General features: G+C 36.6%; 2 protein-coding genes across 3 annotated transcripts; one reads left to right on the plus strand and one right to left on the minus strand.

Annotated features, from left to right (window-relative positions):
• Positions 1-1,545: 1,545 nt before the first annotated feature.
• Positions 1,546-7,008, minus strand: LOC144439708 (N-alpha-acetyltransferase 50-like). Its single transcript, XM_078128942.1, has 5 exons — positions 6,926-7,008; positions 5,773-5,909; positions 4,834-4,956; positions 3,944-4,010; positions 1,546-3,585 (listed from the first exon to the last, which is right to left on the minus strand). The coding sequence occupies exons 1-5, from the start codon at positions 6,931-6,933 to the stop codon at positions 3,444-3,446; spliced, it is 477 nt and encodes a 158-aa protein (XP_077985068.1). The 5' UTR covers positions 6,934-7,008; the 3' UTR covers positions 1,546-3,443.
• A 201-nt stretch (positions 7,009-7,209) lies between these two features.
• LOC144439644 (V-type proton ATPase catalytic subunit A) lies at positions 7,210-22,139 on the plus strand. 2 transcript variants are annotated; one of them, XM_078128878.1, is made up of 15 exons: positions 7,210-7,262; positions 12,265-12,361; positions 12,882-13,010; positions 13,431-13,540; positions 14,080-14,184; positions 14,701-14,838; positions 15,161-15,312; positions 15,669-15,831; positions 16,263-16,371; positions 16,898-17,020; positions 17,263-17,441; positions 17,715-17,858; positions 18,307-18,461; positions 18,912-19,083; positions 19,614-22,139. In XM_078128878.1, exons 1-15 carry the CDS (start codon positions 7,260-7,262, stop codon positions 19,704-19,706), a joined length of 1,872 nt encoding a protein of 623 aa, XP_077985004.1. In that variant the 5' UTR covers positions 7,210-7,259; the 3' UTR covers positions 19,707-22,139. The 2 variants fall into 2 exon arrangements, with proteins under 2 accessions (XP_077985004.1, XP_077985002.1); XM_078128876.1 differs by lacking the exon at positions 7,210-7,262 and adding an exon at positions 7,940-8,059.
• The last annotated feature ends 1,862 nt before the right edge of the window (positions 22,140-24,001 follow it).

A 24,001-nucleotide genomic window follows, 5' to 3' on the forward strand; every position in this document is an offset into this window, starting at 1 on the left:
CTCTAAATAGCAACGATATAGGTAAACAATGCTATATATATATTCAAAAATAAAATTTCTTGATCAGTTAAGCAGTGTCAATTTGTCATTTTGTAGTAAAGTGAAATGCCACATTTGTAACAATAAACTTACTTTACTGAAATAAAATGTTACGTCATGTTAATTTTAACAAGAAACATATGTCTGGTGTTTATTTTATTGTATGTTTGCTGTCAAGTACTAGTTCATGGTATTAAGTCTTGATTTGCAGTTTGCCAGGTGGCCTCTGATTCTGAATGCGAGTGTGCAATATGAATCTAAATGCAAGTGTGCAATTTGAATATGAACGCGAGTGTAGAATCTGAATCTGAATGCAATGTGGAGTTAATTTTGCGAGTGTCATCTATCAGTTTGCAGACCAAAGTTATGTCAGTTCGCAAATAAGCCAGGTATATTATATTATCCAGTATGCTAATGATAATTAAAGTAAGCATAGATTTTTTCCAGATCAGTAAGCTAGAAATACAAACCCTTTTTTAATTGACAACCAATAATTGTTTCTTTTTTGTACACTCTGACTGAAATAATAACTATCATGTTTATGACATTTTGTATGTTGACATCATTTCCTCTATTCGTCCTCGCTGTGATCGAACCTGGGGATCGAACATGCCAATATGCAAATTTGTTTGTCTCTATGCGACGCTCGTTTGATTGTACGAGCATCAATGAAATTCTATTTCTGTAGTGTCACACCCCGTCTTTATTTGAAGATAATGCCACACTAAAGACGTGTGTGTGTGCTTTGAATTTGCAGTTAGTCACTTCAAATGTACGACTAAAATACAAGCTGTACTTTTTTATATTTTGCGGAGTCAGTCATGATGGGCAAATGGTTAGAGTGGCCGGCTTTGAATCTGCAGGTTGCAGGTTTAATTGTATCCCAGTCAACCCAGCTGTATAGTTGGGGACCTGGAGGATAGAGGTTGCAATGTGAATGCTTTAATCATGTGTGCTTATAAAGACTGCAATGGATTGTATGCTCCCCAGGGAGTTGAGGAAGTAAAGGGCCGTTGTGTCGCTCAGTGTTCCCTCGAAGTTGTTTTTGCCTGAGCAACTTAAGGAGAAGTAAAAAACTGGAAAGGGTGATATGGCAGCAGCGTTTGTGTAGACACAGGTGGATGGTCCGGAAGGAGGTATCCCCGCTTTCAGCCAAAGGCCGGAAGCAAAATCATGTTTATTTGGAATATGAAGCTTAAACTTTTTACATGTTTTTGGATGCTGAATAGAGAAATAAAACTCTATGACAACAGGGGTACTAATTTCAAAAGTGCTTTGAGCACAGAGCGGGAAACCGCTATATATAAAATCCAACATTGTTAGTATTGTTTACTATGTTAACCCTGAATGCATCATAGACGAACCATATCAGGTTGCCGATGAGTGACGGATTCCCTGAAATCACACATTTCCCTGAAATCACGTTTGGAATCATATATAAAGACAACAAGAATGACAAGTGGATTAGCAAATACAATATTTTATTTATTAGATAGAAAAAGCAAACATAAATCTAGGTTTAAACCCATGTCCCACTCGATATCTCCTTTTTTAATTTACATTTCTTACTCTTGATCTCTCTTTCTAAGCCTTACTGGCATTGTCCGTCATCGTGATTCAACCAAGAAACTTTGGAAAAAAAAAACTGAGACAATAATCTGTGTCCAATTAGTGCAATAATAAACTGTGATAGGTATTAAGTGTAACCAAATCTATACTATAAACAGTGAGTGTAAAATTCAAATAACCCAGGTCACATTTAGAGTGTAGATCTGGTTGCCCCCACCCAATGTAGTTTATAACTTACATTAGTCAGTCAGATGTTACTTATGTATTTGTTGACACATTGTTATTTCTTCCACTACACTTCGAAATAAAGAATGCATCCACGGCCAGTGGAACGGCATGTTAAGAACGGTGCCGTAAAACAGGCTGTGGTTTGCGACAATGTTGTTGACATTACTTGGCTGAACGTGGCTCGTATCAGACATGGTTGATCATTGAAACTGAATGCAATTATTATTTCTGCTGTATATGAATTCTATGCAGTTGGACTAAGGTCGATATTCCGGTTCCAAGAAGCATTGTTGGAGACATCACTTATTTTGTTAATATATGTATAGGCTTCTTTTGTCTTTATCACATTGGAAATGATTGAAAGACATATTGCCCGCTTTAACTGTGTGGGATTTTATAGAGCAAAGACTACACACCATCAATGACAGAGAAGATTTGTACTGCTAAACCAAGGGTACGGTCTGTTGACAAACATCCCCCTGTGTAGCATGTGCAAACCCTCTTGCACATACAGAATACATCGCATTGTATAGAGAGATATGCAATGCATCTTAGAACTGGCAACAGATCTATTTTGATGGCCCATACATGTACGTGTTGGATTTCAGTGAAAATGGGTGATTTTTTCTGGTTTCTGGTTACAAAATCTAAAATGGGTGGATTGGTCTGAAAATGGTGAGATTTTGTAGAGAGGTGTCCATAAAATAGCAAAAGAAAACTTGTTATAAAAATCATGGTGACCCAAGTTTTGATATCTCAAAAGTAGGTTTTGCATCAAGAATTGACCCCATTTCAGCTAATTCACCCCTTCAAAATATATTAACTTTCCCAGTTCCTGGATGCATTGCTTGAGATGGTGTCATGTTTTGTCTTTATTACATTTGAAATTACATTTTCATCCTTTCGATATGCAAATTAGTTCACAGAAATGGGATATTCATCAAAGACAAAATGCACCACGGCTTGGACAATATATCTTGCATTCCAAATGTACTGACCTTTCCTTAGAGAGGTCATCTGTTCATACCTTTTGAAAGTTTAAATATAGATATTGTAATGAAATCTGTAGCATGTCTTGCACAAGTGATCAGAAATCAAAGCTAAAACGATGCAGGCTTGGTGTTTCACTCACATAAGATGACATTTACAGCTAAAATGATGTAAGCTTGGTGTTTTACTCAATGCATGTAAGATGACATTTTTTGCACATCCTCAGACTTCTAATGTAAAAGGACCAATTACATAGGTGCCGTGCAGAGTGGAGATGTAGAAGTAGTCAAGTTGAATTGTTGATTATCAGTTAGAAAATAAACAATTGCAGCCATTAAAATCATCACATCCATGTGTAATGTTTTGATAGAAGCCTGTTTTTCCTGCACTGTGAAAAAATAGCAATGCTTATCAGTGTTCAATGTGAGTGGGCAAAAGATCCTGCTGTGTTTATTGTGTCTCTGTTATTGTCAGTCTAGAGTTGAAATATATCTAGCTCTGTTGTCCCATGAGTGAAACACCATACCTACATGATTTTTGCTATATTTTGTTAAAGTTTGTAGTAAATTGAAGTACATGTACATTACTACCCTTAGCAAAGTGTTATGTCCAGTTAGTTAAACAGTACTAAGACTTTTCTGTAAAACATGGGCGTCTGATGGCTCGATTCTTTTGTAGTAGTGTTTCTTCGTTTCAATGATTTCAAAGCCAAAGTTTTTGTAAAAGGAAATGGCTGAATCATTGTTAATCTGTACGTGTCTGAAATGTAAAAAGAAATAAACAGCGTTTAGTTAAAAGTCACTTCATTATTCCCAAATATTTTCTATCGTTCAGTCTAGGAAAATATGAGTAACCTAAGGGGCCTTTGAATTGCCGAGTGAGAAGTATCAAAACCTTTACGTCACAAGTATTTTCTGGCAGAATGAAGAAGTATATTGGGGAATAATATAATTATACTTTCTAAAATATTATTTATGAAAAATCAAGAAATATGATGTAATATAAAGTATAAAGGGCTATTGTGTCGCTACAGATCCAAGCCAGGAGTAATAATTGTAAAGTGCTTTGAGCACAAAGTGGGAAAGCGCTATATAAAAAACACCAACACTATACTCACAGAAATATGTTGTCAAAGTTACCATCTTTTTCACAAAAGTTGAGTACATGGTGCAGCATGACAGTACCTGTAAAAATTAAAACAAATATATAAATGAAAACTACACAGTCTCAACAAAACTCAACACAAAAGGTTTCCAAATGTTCGGGCTCGCTTTTGCTCTGATAACAAGAGCATCATCAGCTCAATAAAACACAAATACAACAGGTAACACTGAAGTAAAGCACTTCCTCTATGTGCTACACTCATTTATAGCATTCATATTACAATGGTTAACACTGAAATAAAGCACTTTCTCTATGTGCTACACTCATTTATTGCATTCATATTACAATGAGTAACACTGAAGTAAAGCACTTTCTCTATGTGCTACACTCATTCATAGCATTCATATTACAATGAGTAACACTGAAGTAAAGCACTTTCTCTATGCGCTACACTCATTTATAGCATTCATATTACAATGAGTAACACTGAAGTAAAGCACTTTCTCTATGTGCTACACTCATTTATAGCATTCATATCAAGTGTAAAAGTATGCTGTTTCAATTGGTTTATTTACAAGCCTAGCATGTGGCCTTTCTAATGTGGTCAATTAGCAAATGAAACAGTACATTTTTACACTTGATATGGATGCTATAAGTGATTGTGGTACATACAGAAAATGCTTTAGTGTGGTGATATGTTTTGGAAGTATTGTTATAGGGAATAGATATATGCCTTTTTGAAGTCTGTTATTTAATTGCCGAAGTTTGTTTTTGACATATACTCCTAATGATGCTGATGAGACTCAGACATTAGCTAAAGTGGATTTTTCTCTTAATAATATTTTTAAGTGTGGTTGTGTGATCTCTTAACTTTATGACAAGAGACTATAAATGGTTTCTTACCAATTCCAAGTCGTCTGTAAGGAGCAAGACATCCCAGAGTCATGATGTAAAGTCTTCTCTGTCCATCTTCTGTTGTATCAATACGACAACACACGGCACCAACGACTATGTCATTGAAATAGGCTGAAAATAAAATATAAAATTTCATTGGTATATGCATATACACATCTACAATGTTGTAGTCAATAATAGCAATAACCACCTACTTAGAGTGATACCATGTGTCAGTTTACAAGGGTTCCCTGCAAGTGTATTTAGTTAAAAAGGGCAGTAAGTAGGTAAAATCTACCATGGTTCCAAAGTCATTTTACCACAGTTCCCTACCAAAATCTACCGAGGTTCCCATGTCATTTTACCAGGGTTCCCTACCAGTGTTTTGCTAAGGGTGGTAAGTAGGCAAAATCTACTGGGGTGCCCGGCCATGTCATGTTATTAGGGTTCCCTACCAGTGTTTTTGCTAAGGGGTGGTAAAGTAGGTAAAATTCACCTGAGTTCCCATGTACAACCTACAAGAATCCTACTGGACTTGCAATTGATGCTTGAAACAGTTTGCTCTTACAAATTCTCTGTACCTGTTAATAGCAAAGCAAGGGTCTAAATCCAGGGGTGGGTGTCCCCCTAACTTTCAGGGGTGTACGACCCAAGTTCAAAATATCTACCCATGTATAATCCAAAAACATACCCATTGTTAGGGATTTACAGTCACAATCATCAGGTTATTTATCTTTATTCTGATGTTGTGAAGGTCCATCTAAAGCAAGTCGACATTTCCTACATTATCAACCCCATGATTTGGAATTTTCGGATAAAAAGCCGACCCATAATATTGGCAATTTTTGTGTGTGAAAAAGTGACCCATTTGGGTGGCACATACCAGTATACATTTCCATGGGATTACCCCCCCCCCCCCCCCAACACTGGAAAGCGCATATTACTAACCTAATTTTGCTAGTTCACCGACTTCTAGGACATCTTTATAAAATTTATCATTATATGACACTGGAAACACCACCTGATTGAGTCTCTTTAGTTGTTTGATATTGTGTTGTGTGATGTCTCCAAGTTCTATCCGGCCTCTGTTGACGAAAACAAAGTAAAGTAAAATAAAAATGTCTAACACAAAATCAGACTGTCATCGAATGGCTTTTGTTTGATTTTCATATTCATTTGGTACATTTGAAGAACTTCCAACATCGCAACAGAAACCGTAGATTTCAATTAATTTTTGTCACATTATCAGCATAACAGCAAGTAAGTTCATCCATATTACTGAGACAATCAAAACACATCTCGTCTATTTTTATTGTATTGTGATCAAAATCAAAAATCAAAGTCAAAATGAACATATTTCCTCATGCAATTCCCTTGTTAAAAAGGTTGGGTTTTTATTACCAATGTTAAAGCCCAAAAATGAAAGGTCTTCTGGGTATATTGGTGTACGTCTAAGTTCTGAAATATTCTTTACTAGTTCTGCTTGCAGATGGAGTAAGTCGGGACTTGATTCTGACAATGTCTGTAAACTAGTAAACTGTGCAGTGTATTAACAATAACAAGGAAAGAATTGAGAGTCCCGACTTATTGAATTTAACTGTCTACAAACAGCACTAATTCTTTACCATGTAGGTATGTACCATCCCCACTGTTCCCTTAGTGTCGTATTCTCTCAAGATAACCACGGCATTAAAGGGAAGCCACTCCAGGAAATAAAGGCACGTTACGTATTGGAGAGTCATCTCATGGTTCTACAACCACCATTACATGCGATTTCAGAGAAACATCTAGTTAAAATTGTTTTGATTTGGGATATGAGTATGGAGCATGGTTTAGGTTGCGACTCCCTCCTCGTTTTGTTCCTGTGGGTGGGGGTGTTGACTGCAGAAGACGAACAAGGACTAGTGACAAGGGTTATTCGTCCATCTGAACTGCCTGTAGCCACTGTACATGTAGTCTGTAGCTAGGTTGTAATGTGGGGGAAAACGTGTTTCTGAATTCTACAAATACCAATGGTTGCCACTCTAAAAATTACAATATCTCAACATGTATGGTCGAAAATTAATATCACCACCAATTCTAATTCCCAGTGGGTACGTACCTTGTCATTTTGAACTACGTTTTGGGCCACAATATCGTCAAATTTCAGTGAAAGTTCGCATTGAGAAGTTCCCGGTAAATTCCGCGCATGCGTATGATGTATGACTGTTTCAGCACATTCGATAAAACTATCCGGTTAAAAAAATAAAATAAAATTCGACGTTTCCAGAAAGCAGTCAATTTTGCAGTTATATAAGTCCATAAAAATAAAATAAAATGTTTTATGGCTTAATTTCATATTTTGATATGACGTAAATGAATGGCATTGGAGTTACGAACTGCCAAACAAATACAGGAAGCACTCATCATCACATGATCAGACGAACTCGGCGAAAATGGTGAGTGAATGGCTATGTTTAATAACCGAATTTTAAATAATTTTGAGCCAAATCAAGTTTTTATAGCGTAGATTGAAGTCACGTGATAGAATGCAAATCTTGTCTACGCATGGCACTGCCTGGTCATGCAATTAACCCTTGATAAGACCATTTCACAGCGAATCAATGTCGACCCTTCACTTCTTGATAGATAAGTATTGGTTGTAATTGCGGCTTGAAAAAAAACCCTCAAGTAATGACCAGTTAACGAGTTAATGTTTAACAGACGACACTTGTTAATTGCATAGTTAACAGAACTGGGTGTTATTTGTGTCTGTATGAAAATAACTTCAAAACAGAGAATATTGTATTCGTTCACATACATTGTACACTGCTCAGCCATATCGTATGTAAATTAGCTTACAAAGGAACCATCATAATTATTGAATACCGGCATAATTGAGTAAAAACAGTACTATTATACTGGTATACTTTATCGTAATATTATTATACCAAGGACACATTTGGACACATTGATTGTAAGTCTAAATTGATATTAAGTATGGCCAAGGTTGAGAAGCGATGTATATGTACTGATAATGTAGTCCATAAATATATTCCATGATATGTGAAGGGTTAATTACAAGAAATGAGAATGCTGGGAATAAAATCATCATTTAAGTTATTGCAGTGAGAGAGCACACTACCTGTTCTGATTGTGGGACACAAGCAGGTTGTGATATATATAATTTAATACAGTACATCAGGGTGTTAGAATTTCAACTGATTTCACAATGATGGACGATTTTGAGTTCGATGTAAGTAGCATGTCTTTTTTTTTTAATCGTTTTGTGCAAAGAAAATGTTTGCTTGTGTATTCTTAACAGAAAAGTTCATGTTGTTGATATAAGGGGTTGGTAATATAGTAAAATGTACAAAAGCGACCATTTTAAATTTTTTTGCACAGTCTGACATAGTTTTACTTAAAGAAAATGCAGTAGTGTTACTTGCAAAACTTGATTCAAAAGATTTTTTTTTCGTTAGAAAAATACTTCACCGATAAACTGTGTGGTTACTTAATTAAGATCAGGTGTATAATTCTATTAGATATCAATGTCAGAAAGCATATTTTTACTTTCAACTCCAGTGCTAGACCATTGCCTATGGAGATTAAAATCGTTTTATTCTGTACTTTATCTCTCATTCCAATATTATTTGCCACCACCAATATCACAAAGAAAGCAAAATTCGAGAGACATGCAGTGATAGACAGCTTGTCTTTTGTAATTTAAATGGTTTTGATCTGTACCAGGTAAAAGTTACTCTGCCTTTTTTTAACCTGTGGTTTACATAATTTATGTTCCCTGTTACATTATTTCTGCTACATTATATGTGAAACTAAAGTATTTGTTTTAATACAGACCTGTAAGAAATACTGACATAAGTTTGATATTTTTGTGAAAAGCAACAAAAAGACATCAGTACAGTATACATTCGAATTCCATAGAATCAATTATTGTGTTAAATTGATGTTATTTTATCTGAAGTGCCTAAGGTATATACTTGAATGTATCTTTCATTTTACTCCTTACGCTGTAAGTAAGTTGCAGTATTTAAATATTTTTCTTTTTTTAATTTGACCCCAAAACCCTACATGTACTATGATAAAGAGTAGTGTTGCTAATTTTAGACATGACTATTATGGGATATGTGTATGACTGCCATATGTACAGAGTTGCCTTGTCACTGTACATGTCCACTCAGTAATTAAACCGGTCTCTTCCGAAGCAGATTTTAAGCTCAGACCACTATCGAGATTCTCTACAGTGGGCTGAGAATTAAGTGAACAAATGTTTGCCTAGTCATATTCCTGATTCTTTAAATAGCGGTGAAAACAATAAAATTATAACACAATATTTTATCAAAATTCATGAATAGAGATTGAATTTCAAATCAAAATTGAAATGTAAGATGTGAAAATTAAGTTTTGGAAAATGTAGACCTTTGTGTTACATTTGTAAAAGGATAACTGAAGGAAAGGTTTAGTACTGAATAAATGGAATGGTGTCATTTACAGCGTCTGAGACCATCAAACACAACATGCATTGTCCTAGATTATAGAGTAATATAATGGCTTCTATTGTCCTGTATACATTGTTATGTAAATGTATGTAAATAGGTCAATGCATGGAATGCCATGTACCAGTATGTTGAAATGGACACTATTGAAGTTTTCCAGACCAGTACTTGAATTTAACTTTTTGACTAGGTAGTCAAATTTATTCAAGTGATCCGTTTCAGCTACAATTTTCCTTTGATTTCTATTGGTCTGTGGATGTATTAGGGGAGCCCATGATTGGTCCATAGACCCTCCACCAAGGGGAGGAGGGTCTATGATTGGTCTAACTATACATGTAGACCCTTTAGTGTAGGGTCTATGGTCTAACATCGTATAAATTTGGAAGTCTAGATTCACCATAACTTAACAATTTATAAAAAAAACACAAGTAAGAACTGGATGGTCTCAACAAAACTCAACTCAGAGGGTTTCCAAAAGTTCTGACTAGCTTTCGTCCTGTTAAACTCAGATCACAAAAAGAGTGGTCTGAGCATGGTCAGGTCAGGTCAGGTTAGGTCATTATTAAGTGAGAGAACAACAGTAATTAATGCAAAGGAATTCTAGGGTGTGAAAAATTCAGTGCAGTATAAAGGAAAGGTGTGAAAAGAGGTAGAAGTGTGAAAATGGACATTAACAGTTAGGATGTTAGACTATATTTCACTATTTGGTTGTTCAGGGTCAAAGTTCAGAGTCTTTTGATTCAAAACGTCCCTATAGTATCTACATTGATTATTCACATTAATTTACAATTTGTAGTTACAGTAATAAAGTAATAAACCATACATGTATAGTCTTCATGTAAATTCCCTGTCAACTGCATTTATATATGCTGACAATACACTAGACTGTCGACAGTTGCTCGCGCCTTTTTTGCCCAAAGTTTTATCTAAACTCCGATCCCGCGCAACACTAGTCTAATCGCAAATTGAGGGCCGAAGGCCCGAGCGACTGTTCTCCCTTGCCGCATCTCCCTTGCTATTACTTATTCATGATGTGACGTCATTTAATGGGGCGGTACTCTATCGTATAATTTGCATACAGTTCAATGTAAGGTTACTCAACGTGCAACACACGTAAACTGCAGCGCAAATTTGACCTCGTAAATGCATTTTGATGGTCATAATCAAGTACTTTTTCCTTTCCTATCTTTCTTTGTTAAAGCTTGAAACCGCGCGTTTTTATAACATTCGTAAATGACGTCGTTGACAAACTCGACGCCCGATACATTGTCACGCTCACTAGTCTATTGCCTTGTTTAGCATGCAGCTAGCTGTTACAGTGGTACTGGAGCGAGAGAGTGCTACGGAAGTCGACTTATTGTACCAACTCCGACCGACACTCCAGTCAGGCAACAGATGTTTTGGACACCCTTTTTACCTTCCCTCGACTGCAGCTAGCATATTATATAGTAATAATATTCATGTATAAAATGTTTGATAGTGAGGCGCAGATAATGTGCAAATGGTAGACGTTCTACCTGAAACAGAAAAGTGCCTCCATATTTACCACGGCACGGAGATCGTGCTCCGATCCGACACGTCTTCAACTAGTGCCTCCACAGAGTACTGAGTCTATATATACCTAACGCTATTGTACCCCATTATTTCAGATACCGATTGAGGAGTCAATTTACGTAATCTTTATCACGATGCTATATGATATGACAGTTTGTTGTGTCTTTTCCTTGATGTTTTCTTTTTATGTGATTTTTGTTGTTGATGTGGGGGGGGGGGGGGAGGGGGTGAACCTTTGGGTCGGCCGCTAGGTTGTTACCACTTCCCTATTGTTTAGCAAAATTACCACAAATAAAAGGGCCTTCGCCGTTTATATACGGGATTATATTAGAGCTATCATTGTATCAATGAGGATACTACTGGGACAATTGCAGACTAGATGTTGTTAGCTGTATCGCGAGAACGATCGGAGCATGGAAGTATAACCCACAGGCCTGCGACTTCATAGCCCGGGCTTCATAGGCTATGGACTTGTCACTTCCTGTCAGTACACTAACGAAAACATCTTTCCCAGAGACATAGGTATCTATAATTCTTCTCTGAAAGTCTTTCAAGTGCGAGTATCAAAGTTTTTCCAATGCGTCTCGATGTGTTGACTCGCTTGATGACTACGCCATGTTCATTTTGATTGACAAGCTTTGTGAACTATGACCTAAATGTCAATAGTCTACAAACTGAATGTTCCTATTGTTATCGCATGAGGGCGCGGCAAGGGACAACAGTCGCTTGGGCCTTCGCAATACGGCCCTCGATATCAGTTTGCGATTATACTATTAGTAGTGTTGCGCCGGACCGGAGTTTAGATAAAACGTAGGGAAAAAGGCGCGAGCGACTGTCGACAGTCTAACAATACACCACTGTTACTTTCACCATGATGGATGTATTAGCGCTCCCCTAATACATCCATGCTTTCACTGCACTCTGGATTACAATGTCTGTAAACAGGACTACAATATTGCATGGCCTGATTTTATTTGCATAGTTACATATGAAGTATATTGCTGTACCAGACTACAATACAAATGTATGTCAAAATTCACAGTGTTCAGTGTTTCCCCAAGCTCCTAAGCATTGATATCCCATAATATATCACTGCCTTCAGTGGTGCCGTGTTTGCATTATGACAGAGATTATATTACACGTTCACCACCTTTTTGAAATGGATACTGTGAGTGTGACACACAACTTTCAAGGTGTTGATATTAAATAATTCATAAATAAAATAGTTCAATAGTCTGGCTCAATTCTGAAATATATTCTGTTAAATTATGATTATTAACAATTCCACCAAAAGACCTTATGTTTTAGAAATAGACTGAATTCCATGACTACAAAGTAATACATATCGACACTAGTACTAAATATGGATATTTGTTCTTTTTGCTTACAGGCAGACAAACTGGATTTATCATCGGGGAAACTTCCCAAGATAGCTGATGTTGAGGATGAATCATTGTTTGGGTTTGTACACGGTGTCTCTGGACCCGGTAAGTATTACGTCAATTTCCAAATATAGACATAAATAATATTAATTATGTAAATTGTTATAGATGTGTATATCACTTTCCCACACTACGCTCTCAGAGTTTTCACAATTATTACCTCTGGCATGAACTTACTGCAGTGGCCCTCTGTACTTTTCCACACTACGCTCACAGTGTTTTCACAACTATTACCTCTGGCATGAACTTACTGCAGTTGCTGTCTGTACTTTCTCAACTCTGTGTAGCCTTTGTAACCACATAGGATTAAAGCATTCACCTTACAGCCTATATCCTACCAGGTCCCAAATTTATACAGCTAGGCTGCCTGGGGCATAATGGTGGTTCACATCTTGTCTTGACTTTAGCCAGTCAGAAATGAAAAGCAGCAGAAAGCCTGGAACCAGTCAGTTGTAGGTTCCAAGCTAGCCACTCTAAGCATGAACTTAATGGTTAGAGTGGCGTGGCCAGCTTAACCCATTATTTGTACCTTTTGATAATTTCTGGTGATGTTATCCTTTGACAGTGGTGACAGCCAGTCACATGTCTGGAGCTGCTATGTACGAGTTGGTACGTGTAGGACACAGTGAATTGGTAGGAGAAATCATTCGTCTGGAAGGAGATCTAGCAACAATCCAAGTATATGAAGAAACATGTATCCTTTAAAAAAATTAACATACTTTGTGAATTTCAAGTGGTAACTTTCATTTTTTACATTGTATATTTTGAATGTAGTCAGAATTAGACAAGTACTCCATATTGTTAGGGTTTAGTATCACATATGCTTCATGAGTCATTGTTGATCTTCTACATACAAGTTCGTCAAAACGTAAAAGTAAACTTAATGGTCTCAATAAACCTCAAACATGCTGATTAACTTTCACCCTGCTGACACAGTATTAGCAGGTATATCTAATCATAATAAAGTTGTGGACCCATGTATCTTAAATTAATAGAATAAGTTGGAAATTCTACCTAGTGAGGTAGTAGTGTAAATCTGCCCATATAATTATAGTTAGTTGTATTGTGTTGTCACAAACACTTGGTTTAACCTTTGACCTTGACTTGACCTCAGCTGGTGTCACTGTTGGTGATCCTGTACTCAGAACTGGTAAACCACTGTCTGTTGAACTTGGGCCGGGAATTATGGGTAATATCTTTGATGGTATCCAGCGTCCACTCAAGGTAAGTAAATACTTACAGTGGTAGCATTATCAACTTCCTTCATTAATTACAGAAATTAATATATTTCATGCTATATAGATATTCAGTCGGTGATAGAAAATGTCACTGCCCCACTATGGCCATTTGCACCAATCAAATTGAGATGTTATCTGCCCTCTGTATATTTGCCAGAACATTAGTCTGTAAGGTATGCCATGACGGGGCGCCCTCACACATTGGCCTACCCATGAGAGGAGGCCGGTGAGGGCGGAAACAGAAAAACAATTTGAAAACATGGAAGGATGTAGAGAGATATGTGTCAGTGAGTGAGAGTTGAGATTGAAATAGGTAAGTTTTAAGGGAAGACCGAGAGTAAGAGTGACGAAGACTGAGGGGAAGACTGTTCCAAATTGAAGGAGTGGTGTAAGAAAAAGCTGAGCTTCTTAGTGACAAATGGTGTCTTAAAGATGCGGGTGTCAGAAGAAGACCTGTACATGTGTGTCCATTTCCCACAGATATGCTTGTATACCGATGTGTATCTGTGTTTGTGTCTTTTGTAGGAAATCAACGAAATGACAGAATCTATTTACATTCCACGTGGTGTGAATATTACTGCTTTGAACAGAGACACAAAATGGGACTTCAAACCAGTTGGCAATGTCAGAGTAAGTCACTTTATGGGCTGATGTCAGTCGGTTGTTCTTTGCTATTCTTTCACATGTTACAAATATTCAGATTGAATTATTGCATGAAATGAAGATAACTACCAGTTCAGCCACCTGTAAGATTGTATTTAATGTTTTAATAATAAAGCTCCATTTTTTTTCAATCAAGATGAAGGTCATTCCAGTGGCCATACATGAAATTATTCTTCAGCCTCAAATCAGATCATATGATATATTTAAATAATAAGCCCTAGTTTTTCAATTGACATGAAACTATTTATCACTTGATTTTCCAAAAGAGAAAAGTGGTGAATGTGTTACCCTTGAAAAATAAATTTCGTGACACAAATTTTAGTGTAAACACCTGAACACTAGATTGTTACTATGGTCAGCTAGTTTGACCTCATACAGTGCTTGAAATGTCTGTGATGTAATTATTGGGATAACATTATTATCGAACTAGTTATGATTTATATGTGATGTTTTAATATTTATTATTATTGTTATTTTATTCAGATTGGTAGTCACATGACTGGAGGGGATATTTATGCTGAGGTGCCAGAAAACAGACTTATCACACATAGACTACTATTGCCACCTAAGGCAAGGGGTACTGTGACGTACATTGCAGAACCAGGAAGTTATGATATCAACGTAAGTCAACAAAGCTTTGTTTATATTGTAATTCCAAACTCAGAATGTAAATAATTTACCTAGTATATTTCAGCTAAACTCAGCTTTCTTCAGCTGTTATTGTACATTAGACAAAATTGGTCAGGATATTCTGCTATCAATAGAAGGCACTATGTATGTGAAATGTCTTTTATTGAAATAACATTTCCATGAGCTGTCAATAGAGGGCACTATGTATGTGAAATGTCTTTTATTGAAATAACATTTCCATGAGCTGTCAATAGAGGGCACTGTGTATGTGAAATGCCTATTGAAATAATCACCTTTTCTTGTAAAATACCAGGATGTAGTCTTAGAGACAGAATTTGATGGTAAGAAGTCTAAATACACTATGTTGCAAGTGTGGCCTGTACGTCAAATGAGACCAGTCAGTGAGAAACTAGCTGCTAACTATCCCTTGCTGACAGGACAGAGAGTACTGGATGCATTGTTCCCGTAAGTTTAATGAACTATTCATCTCAACAGCTGATTTGTGTAAGCATGCACACACATTTTCATGATTGAAAAGACATATGTATTTCCCCAGCTCCAGTTTTCCTGATACAGTTTGTTTGTAGCTGGTACACTGTTATTAGCTTAGATCCCCAAACATGTATAGCAGAAGACAGTAAGCTGTCCATGACTGGAGACAAGACAAGATGCAGGCAACAATTGTATCCGTTCGTTCTGACATTTGTTCCTGCACATCTTACTTTCTTCTGCTGTATACTCTGCTGAGCTACATTTGTCACCACTGAGTAATCTGTGAATGTATACCTTGTAATTAACCCAAGTATTTTTTGTATATTTAGATGTGTACAGGGAGGAACCACTGCTATTCCTGGTGCCTTTGGATGTGGCAAGACTGTCATCTCTCAGTCACTGTCTAAGTACTCCAACAGTGATGTCATCGTCTATGTAGGATGTGGTGAACGTGGTAATGAGATGTCTGAAGTACTCCGAGATTTCCCAGAAGTAAGTATGACCCCCTTTCATAAATACCACCTCAGATATATCAACCGTATAGTGTTTTTCAGTGAGGTGAATAACCATTAATATTCACAAGGGATTCTCCAGTCATTTTACCAGGATTTTCCAACACTTATCATAACACATTATGTACTAGGGATTCTCCAGTCATTTTACCAGTGTTTCCAACACAATTATGGTACACCTGTGGGGAAACTTTGCCCATCTGAGAAATAGTTCGACACAACGTATCGATGGAATTGAAGATAATGAACTCAACCCACTGTAGAAATAATTTGGATTAATGTCTTCAGTAACTGATTCTGTAAAAAAAATGCTGTGCCCTTTTTGTAGCATCGATATCTTTTGTAATAGAAAGTAATACATGTATATGTTCATCTAAATATGGTTAATTATGATTTATTTCCTTATAACAGTTAACAGTAGAGATTGGTGGCATAACTGAGTCTATTATGACCCGTACAGCATTGGTTGCTAATACATCTAACATGCCTGTAGCTGCTAGAGAAGCCTCTATTTATACTGGTAAGTCAACTCATTCAGATTTAAGTTTGAAAACGCGGTACCTGAAATGCAATTTTAACAGCTAGGCGCTTCAGAAAGATAATGCTCCTTCGATTTGTTTCATTGTTGACATCAAGACTTCCACTCCACACACTACCCATGCATTACAATAGGCACATGAGAATAAGTCGACCTTCTTGTTTTATTTTGACCCTGTAGTGTGAGGTAAAATGTTACTGCAGATACCAGTATTATTTTTTTCACATAAATTGATGTATTAAGGTAATGTTTATGCTCAAGGTGGGACATGATGTCTCATTATCTCAGTGTGTCATATTCCGTTTAACGAAATTCCAGCCATTTTCATTCTGTCTAATTGATAGTCAAACCAAACAAGCCGATAGAGGGCGCTGTTCAATAACAGGACTTGAAAAGTTAGCATACTACGATTAATTTCTGAAATGTAAACAGTTTAATTGAATTTGTAACTACTGTGATGTTTGTAGGAATTACGCTTCATGAATATTTTAATTTTTGTTATGTCTAGGAATTACTCTTTCTGAATATTTCCGTGACATGGGTTATCATGTTGCTATGATGGCCGACTCCACATCAAGATGGGCTGAGGCTTTGAGAGAAATCTCTGGTCGTCTAGCTGAAATGCCTGCTGGTAAGTTAGTCTAAGACCTACTACATTGATAACTAGTATTTCATGTGTTGTCTAAATATTTAGATGAAATAAAAATATCTAATGCTACGCAAGGAATGGGTGTAGCATATAGTGCAGGGTGAAACTTCCACGGTGTGAGTATGTCTTTAGTGCCCATGGATTGTGAAATAAACTTGTTTGAAATTATCACCCAACATGTCATTGTCTTCAAATAACCTTGAATTATATTCATCTGTTTACAGACAGTGGCTACCCAGCCTACCTAGGAGCTCGTCTTGCATCTTTCTATGAACGTGCAGGTCGGGTCAAATGTCTTGGCAATCCAGAACGTGAAGGTAGTGTGACAATTGTAGGTGCTGTGTCACCCCCTGGTGGTGATTTCTCAGATCCTGTAACAGCTGCAACTCTAGGTATTGTACAGGTGAGTGCATGTGGTAACTGTGTCACCCCCTGGTTGTGATTTCTTAGATCCTGTGATTCCTGAATTATTATACAGTAACCATGTCACCTCTGTCAGTGATAACTGTGTCACCTCCTGTCAGCAATCACTTTGTTACCTCCAGGTGATTAATTCTCAGTGTTGTCGTGATGTAGATATATATTCCATATTTGTTATTCAACGTGGCTTGTGCATGGTATAACCATAGACAATGTCTATGGTATAACTAACCATACTGTGTTGTTTATACCATAGGTGTTCTGGGGTTTAGATAAGAAGTTAGCACAACGTAAACATTTCCCCTCAATTAACTGGCTGATCAGTTACTCCAAGTATATGAGAGCATTGGATGAGTATTATGAGAAGCATTACACTGAATTTGTACCACTTAGAACTAAGGTAAGTGTTTCACAGTTTAGTCTCACTTAGAACTAAGGTAAGTGTTTCACAGTCTAGTCTATCAATCATGTTTTTTTAGCGACTACTAGTAATCAAAACATGACTAACCACTAATGTAATACACTGTTATGGACATTTAGAGTTCTTTCACACACATTTCATTCACTGCTACATGTAACCAGTGGCCAATGCACAGATTTTAGCCAACACTTTGCCAATCTGGTGTGCCCTCTTGTGGTTGTTACCTGAGAAATGGCTAGCACGTCAGTAAACGCAATATGTTGTATTTCAAATTTTGTCCTGACATTTCACCCCACGTCTTGATGTTTACACACTGCAACCAGTACATGTAAGATAGTGAAATACAACAAATGCTTAATGATGATGTAAGGAAATAGATACAGAGACCACAACACTAATGTGTGTTTGTTTGTTTGTTTGTTGATAGACTAAAGAGATTCTCCAGGAGGAAGAAGATTTGTCAGAAATTGTACAGCTGGTCGGTAAGGGCTCCCTAGCTGAGTCTGATAAAATTACACTAGAAGTTGCCAAGCTTATTAAGGATGATTTCCTACAACAGAATGGCTATACTCCATATGACAGGTAAGGAACAAGAGATTTGATTGGTGCAGGGAGTGATTCATGTCATCCCTACCTATGTATGTCCAATCAGTGGGAACCTTATGATGACACCTCTTCTTTAACTAGTATGCTATAAGATAGGGGGCTTCTGTTTGACAAAGAAAAATGTCAAAGATTGTTTACTCAGGTATGTTTGGTTTCAGTAAATAAGTCGGTCACAAGAGGCTGCCTTATACAAGGAAAGGCAACATATCCAAGCAAGAGTGATGTCTATTTACAGTAAATAAGCTCACCACAAGAGGGCGCTGCTTACAAGGAAAGGTTCCACATCCAGGCGGGGCAATGTATTCTGTTTACTGAAAATAAGCGTGATCTTAGAGGATAATGTTTCTTGGGAAGTACAATCTCTATAATGAGGGCAATATTTACAAGAAAGGGGTACTTCAACTCAAACTGTGTTTGTACTTTCAGGTTCTGTCCATTTTACAAGACTGTAGGCATGTTGTCTAATATCATTTCATTCTATGATATGGCACGACATGCTGTGGAGTCTACAGCACAAAGTGACAACAAAATCACCTGGGCTGTCATCAGGGAGAACATGGGTGATATTCTATATCAACTTAGTAGTATGAAATTTAAGGTAAGATCAAAGAATAAATGTTACATTTTGTTCTGTTGTTTATAGTAATACACAATGATAAATTTCACACATGTATAGATACATTTTTAGTATTTTATTGTTTGGTACCTTTTATATGTAATCCTTTTTGTTGTGTAAAGAGCACTGTAGTGCGCTTTTATGAAATTAAATGATAATAATAACATATATAGATACAACTCAAGTTAATATATCATTATCAATACTTTTAGTGATGAGCTTTCTGTTCAATAGCTGACCTTTGACCTTTGACCCATTGATCATTAGGTTCAAAATAGAACCAGAAGGTAGACTTATCCTCTCGTGCATGAATAATAATCCATGTGGTGCTTAAGTGGTTAGATTCTAGGTATTGAGATTTATAGGATAACGTGACTCCAATTAACAACTCATGTGTGTGTGTGTGTGTGTGTGTGGGGGGGGGGGGGTTATGTCTTAGAACATAGAAATGTATTAGTAGTGATTCCTAATCAATGAATTGTGATACTAAGTGTACATTTTATTTGATACAGGACCCAGCAAAGGATGGAGAAACCAAGATCAGAGCAGATTTTAGTGAACTGTATGAGAATATGCAGCAGGCATTCAGAAATTTAGAAGACTAAGAAGAACAAGCTTTCTGTATGTTTCCTTGTAATTTATATATTATGTATCAGGTATGATGTCAGACAGGGGGATACACTCTCTGACACAAATCATCTCTGTTTGAAATGCTGAGGTGTAACTTTATTCACTGAGTAGGTGTACAGAAAATGTGAAAAAAAGCAATAAGTGGTGACAGAAAAAGGCAAAATTTGACACAAAAATCACCCCCGGAATTGTCAACAGTTCATCAGAAATGTACAGTGGATGACTGTTTGAAGAGTAAAATAATTGTTGTTTTTTTATGTACATAAATATTGTTCTTTGATCAAGTACAGCGATTTTGGTGTAAGTTTTGTAATGTTTGGAAACATTTATTTAAACATTTCTACAGACATAAAATAAACTCATCATAAACCAGCAACAACCAGATGTAAACTGAATGCCATCCGTAAGGGCAAAAATTCTTGGGACATTTATCGAAACCTAATCAGTTGTAGTCATTACCCTGGCCTAAAGAATATGTGTACTAAGTTTTGTTTGAACTGAGCCAGCTGTTTTTGAGAAAACTAAAACACAGACAGACAGATAGATAGACACACAGACACACACACACATCACTAATGATGTAACATAAACATAATGTAATGTACCTCTGGGTGGGGGCATCTGTTAAGCGCCACCATGAAGAGGGTAGTGGTTTCACAACAATAGTCAACCATCTATGCATGCCAAAACTGCCAAAGTACTTCATTTAATTATGTAAAGTTCAACCCAACATGTCTTTCATCAGATCCACCCCTACATATGATTTAGTTTGATCCTGTCCTATTGTTATCAGCAGGATGGATGAAACCAATAGTAAGCGACAGGGTTTTTTTCGTCATATTTTGCCTTTTTCTCTCAATTAAACTGCTAATGGTGGAAAAATTCCAAAAATCTGGACCATATTGACAACATGTGCAATCAAGTCTTTCGTGAAGTTTTCTTGGTTTCCGTTGGAAAGAGACGAGAATAAAAACGTTGTAGAAATACTTTTGAAATATGGAAAATGTATAAAGTTTTAGGTGTAGATAGCTGAGGGGCTGTATGGTACTTGTTTCTGTAGAGATAAACAAAACTAAAAAAGAACTAAAAAGAATATTTAAACTTGAGATTCTAATGAAGACAATGATGGTAATGTAGAGATTGTAAAACTTGTCTTGTTCAGTGAAATGTGGAATTGTTCCATGTCAAAGGTCATACTAGACTGCTAGCTGTTAAAAATTGTCACCACTTGGGGGCGCTCTAAAATGTGTCGCATTAACTTTAGAGTGCACTCCACCTCTCTGTGGTACATCTTCACTTCCTGATGCAGCAATTTGATGTGTATGACTTTCAACCTAGCTAACCGCCACACTGTGATGTGATGTGGGTCGAATTTCCATGGAAACAGATTTTGTGGATAGTATGTTTAATGATCATATCGTACATAGCTTGATAGAATATTACTCTTTGTATACATATGTATAGACAAATATACTTACCTATTCTATATGTAACTATAGCAAAATATCAACTCCAAAATATGCTATATTCCGGTTACTGAATATGTGACCATTTCCCAGATAATCACAGCAAGAGGCTGCCCCAGTTTTGGCAAAGTGAGGGCTAAAATTTTTGTCATGGCCACTGGTTGCATGAAGCAGTGAATGAAATGTATGTGAAAGAACTGTGTGTGTTCTGAAAACAGTATTACAATAGTGGCTAGGCATGTTTTGACTACTGGTAGTCACTTAAAAAAAGAGTATTGTGGGAACAACATAGAAAATGTGTGATAACTTAGTGTCTGCTGTCTTTATGCTGCGAATGGGTTGTGAACAGCACCCCTAGTGGCCAAACCATGAAATCTTTTGTCTTTCCTATAACCGGAATATGGCGTATTGTCCTTAGATTGTGTAACAGATTACATCATATGTACTCTAAATCATGACATGTATATTCGAAATTGTGTGTCAAATCATGGATGAGTTTTGTCCATCCAATATTTCTGTTCACCCCTATATCTCCTTGCAAATGGATTGATCCAGCATTGTAAAACACCAGGAGCATTACATACACAATGAAGAGTAGGGGTGTAAGGGTGTGATGAATATGAACTTTAGTTTGGCTAGGTTAGTTGTCAAATTCTAATTATATTTTTGACTAAAAAATACGTCATCTAATTGCTATGCACATACATGTATTGTAAATTTCGGATTCATACACTGTTGTTATGCATGCAATGTGCAAGGGGGAAAACATTCCTGTATCGTAAGAATATTTGCTGAACAATTAAAGAGTAAAGTAGGATTATGAAAACAATCAAATTGTGACTATTTTGTGATGTTTTGTACGAATGATGTGTAGATTTAGAGAGTGTTCAATGAACTGTGTAACATTAAATCTGTCTTCAGGAGAAATAAAATGATTTCAAACCAAGAAACAAGGTGTTCATAGTTTGATTTCTTTTTTGATCTTAACCCCTGACACACACACACACACACACACACACAGACATACACACACACAGGCACACACAGAGACACACACACATGCATACATACATACATACATACATACATACATACATACATACAGACACACACACACACACACACATGCAGACATACACGCGCACACACACACACACACACACACGGTCACCTACCACCACCACCCCTGTATATAATAAGGTGTGCACCTGTACTGCTAAAGCTGCACTATTGAAGTTACTGAAATTCCAACTGTGGACATTGCAGAGATTTCTCTATAATTCAGTGTATTCTAGTTTTAGCACTCTGATTAGTAGCTGGAGAGACAAGGCACGATTGTCAAATTCTTATACATAAGACCATACTACCATGGTAAATTGAATACTATGGTTCACCAAAACAGATGAATTTCCATATGAAGATACTATCATAGTGATAATGTATTTCCTATGGAACTGGAGTAACAGAACAGACATCGTGAAAGTGAATCAAACATTATTTATTCAAAGTATGAAAACTACATATACATGGCAAGTGGCTGAAGTACTGATTTGATTTGAATGTACGAAAAAGACTTTAAATTATACCACCTCTATTTATCATTTTGTTGTCTATGTAATGTGACAGAGTTCTCCATTCATCAAACTTACAGGAGTATGCTGCAATATGATTGTATAGCAAGTGCCAAGTACATGTGGTCAATGCCATTCTTGCAAACCAGAGCTGTTATTTCTTCCGCTACACTTCCAGTGGGACGGCTCCTTTAAGAGCAGTGGTTTGCAACGATGAGTCAATGCCAAAAGAATTTTTTTTTATAAAACAAGATGCATATAAACTACAATATGAGTTATTATAATAGTTATTGTAGGTTAAACCGAATGACTACTGTGGAAAATATCAGCTGCATAGTAAGAGATTAATATGAACAGAGAATTCAATGGATCTGCTGCCAATTTCAAGATGCACCTCTCACCTCCCAATAAAATGCTACTGGTATGTATTTAGTAAATGCTGAGAGTTGTCCACATGCTACTTGAGGATAGAGGTTGGGCGTCACCTGACTATCATTGATTCATATGCACAATCTGTTTGTGATGGCATTAGTCTTTCTCAAACAAAATAACTTAGAATAATATGTCATTGGATTCTACATATCTATACAATGTAATTAATAACATTTTAATGGCATCTCATCAAAATAATCGATATACAGTTTGATTTGATTAATTGATGTAGCAGATAACTTTTGTCAACTAATCTTCAATCTTGTTAAAATAGACTACCTAATTTACATAATGCAACTTGCAAACCTACAGCAATCTCTGGAAACTATCAATTACCATATACCCCATTCATATATGTAGCATTCTTACTGGAATTTTTTCATAAGAGGTCTCAGCGACCAGTTTTATAACAATGACTCTTAGAGACTAGGACGTGAAGATCTGGAAACTGATTGCTAGTTTGATACCATTCTTACATAAAATGAAGGGTTTTTGAGAATGATTTTCTTTATCACAAGGCAGTCTGTAAAGTAACCGTGATTGGTCACTCTCATGGATCGGTCGACCCCTTTAGTAGGGGTCACCTGTTGAGGGCAGTATAACACACCGTATCACAAGGGTACTCAGATATTACAAGAGGCCTTGGACTCATTCCGACTTTTTGGAGCTGTTGTTACTTTGTTCAGCTTGAACACTACACTACATCGTGATCATGCAAGTCTGGTTTGGCTAATAAATTTTGAGGCAAATTAGCCAAATAGCTTGTAAATCTTTTGACCCAGAGGAAAGAAAGTGTATGTC

Source organism: Glandiceps talaboti, chromosome 9 (assembly GCF_964340395.1).
Source record: "Glandiceps talaboti chromosome 9, keGlaTala1.1, whole genome shotgun sequence".
NCBI classification, from domain to species: Eukaryota; Metazoa; Hemichordata; class Enteropneusta; family Spengelidae; genus Glandiceps; species Glandiceps talaboti.

What these genes read in the sequence shown, in the direction of transcription:
- LOC144439644 (XM_078128876.1), top strand. Translation starts at nt 8,036, where the DNA reads ATGATGGACGATTTTGAGTTCGAT. An exon ending in TGGACGATTTTGAGTTCGAT is followed by an intron (nt 8,060 to 12,264) that starts GTAAGTAGCATG and finishes TTTTGCTTACAG; the next exon opens with GCAGACAAACTGGATTTATC. An exon ending in AACCAGTTGGCAATGTCAGA is followed by an intron (nt 14,185 to 14,700) that starts GTAAGTCACTTT and finishes TATTTTATTCAG; the next exon opens with ATTGGTAGTCACATGACTGG.
- LOC144439708 (XM_078128942.1), bottom strand. An exon ending in TTACAGACGACTTGGAATTG is followed by an intron (nt 4,011 to 4,833) that starts GTAAGAAACCAT and finishes TAATTTTTACAG; the next exon opens with GTACTGTCATGCTGCACCAT. An exon ending in AACTTTGACAACATATTTCT is followed by an intron (nt 3,586 to 3,943) that starts GTGAGTATAGTG and finishes TTTACATTTCAG; the next exon opens with ACACGTACAGATTAACAATG.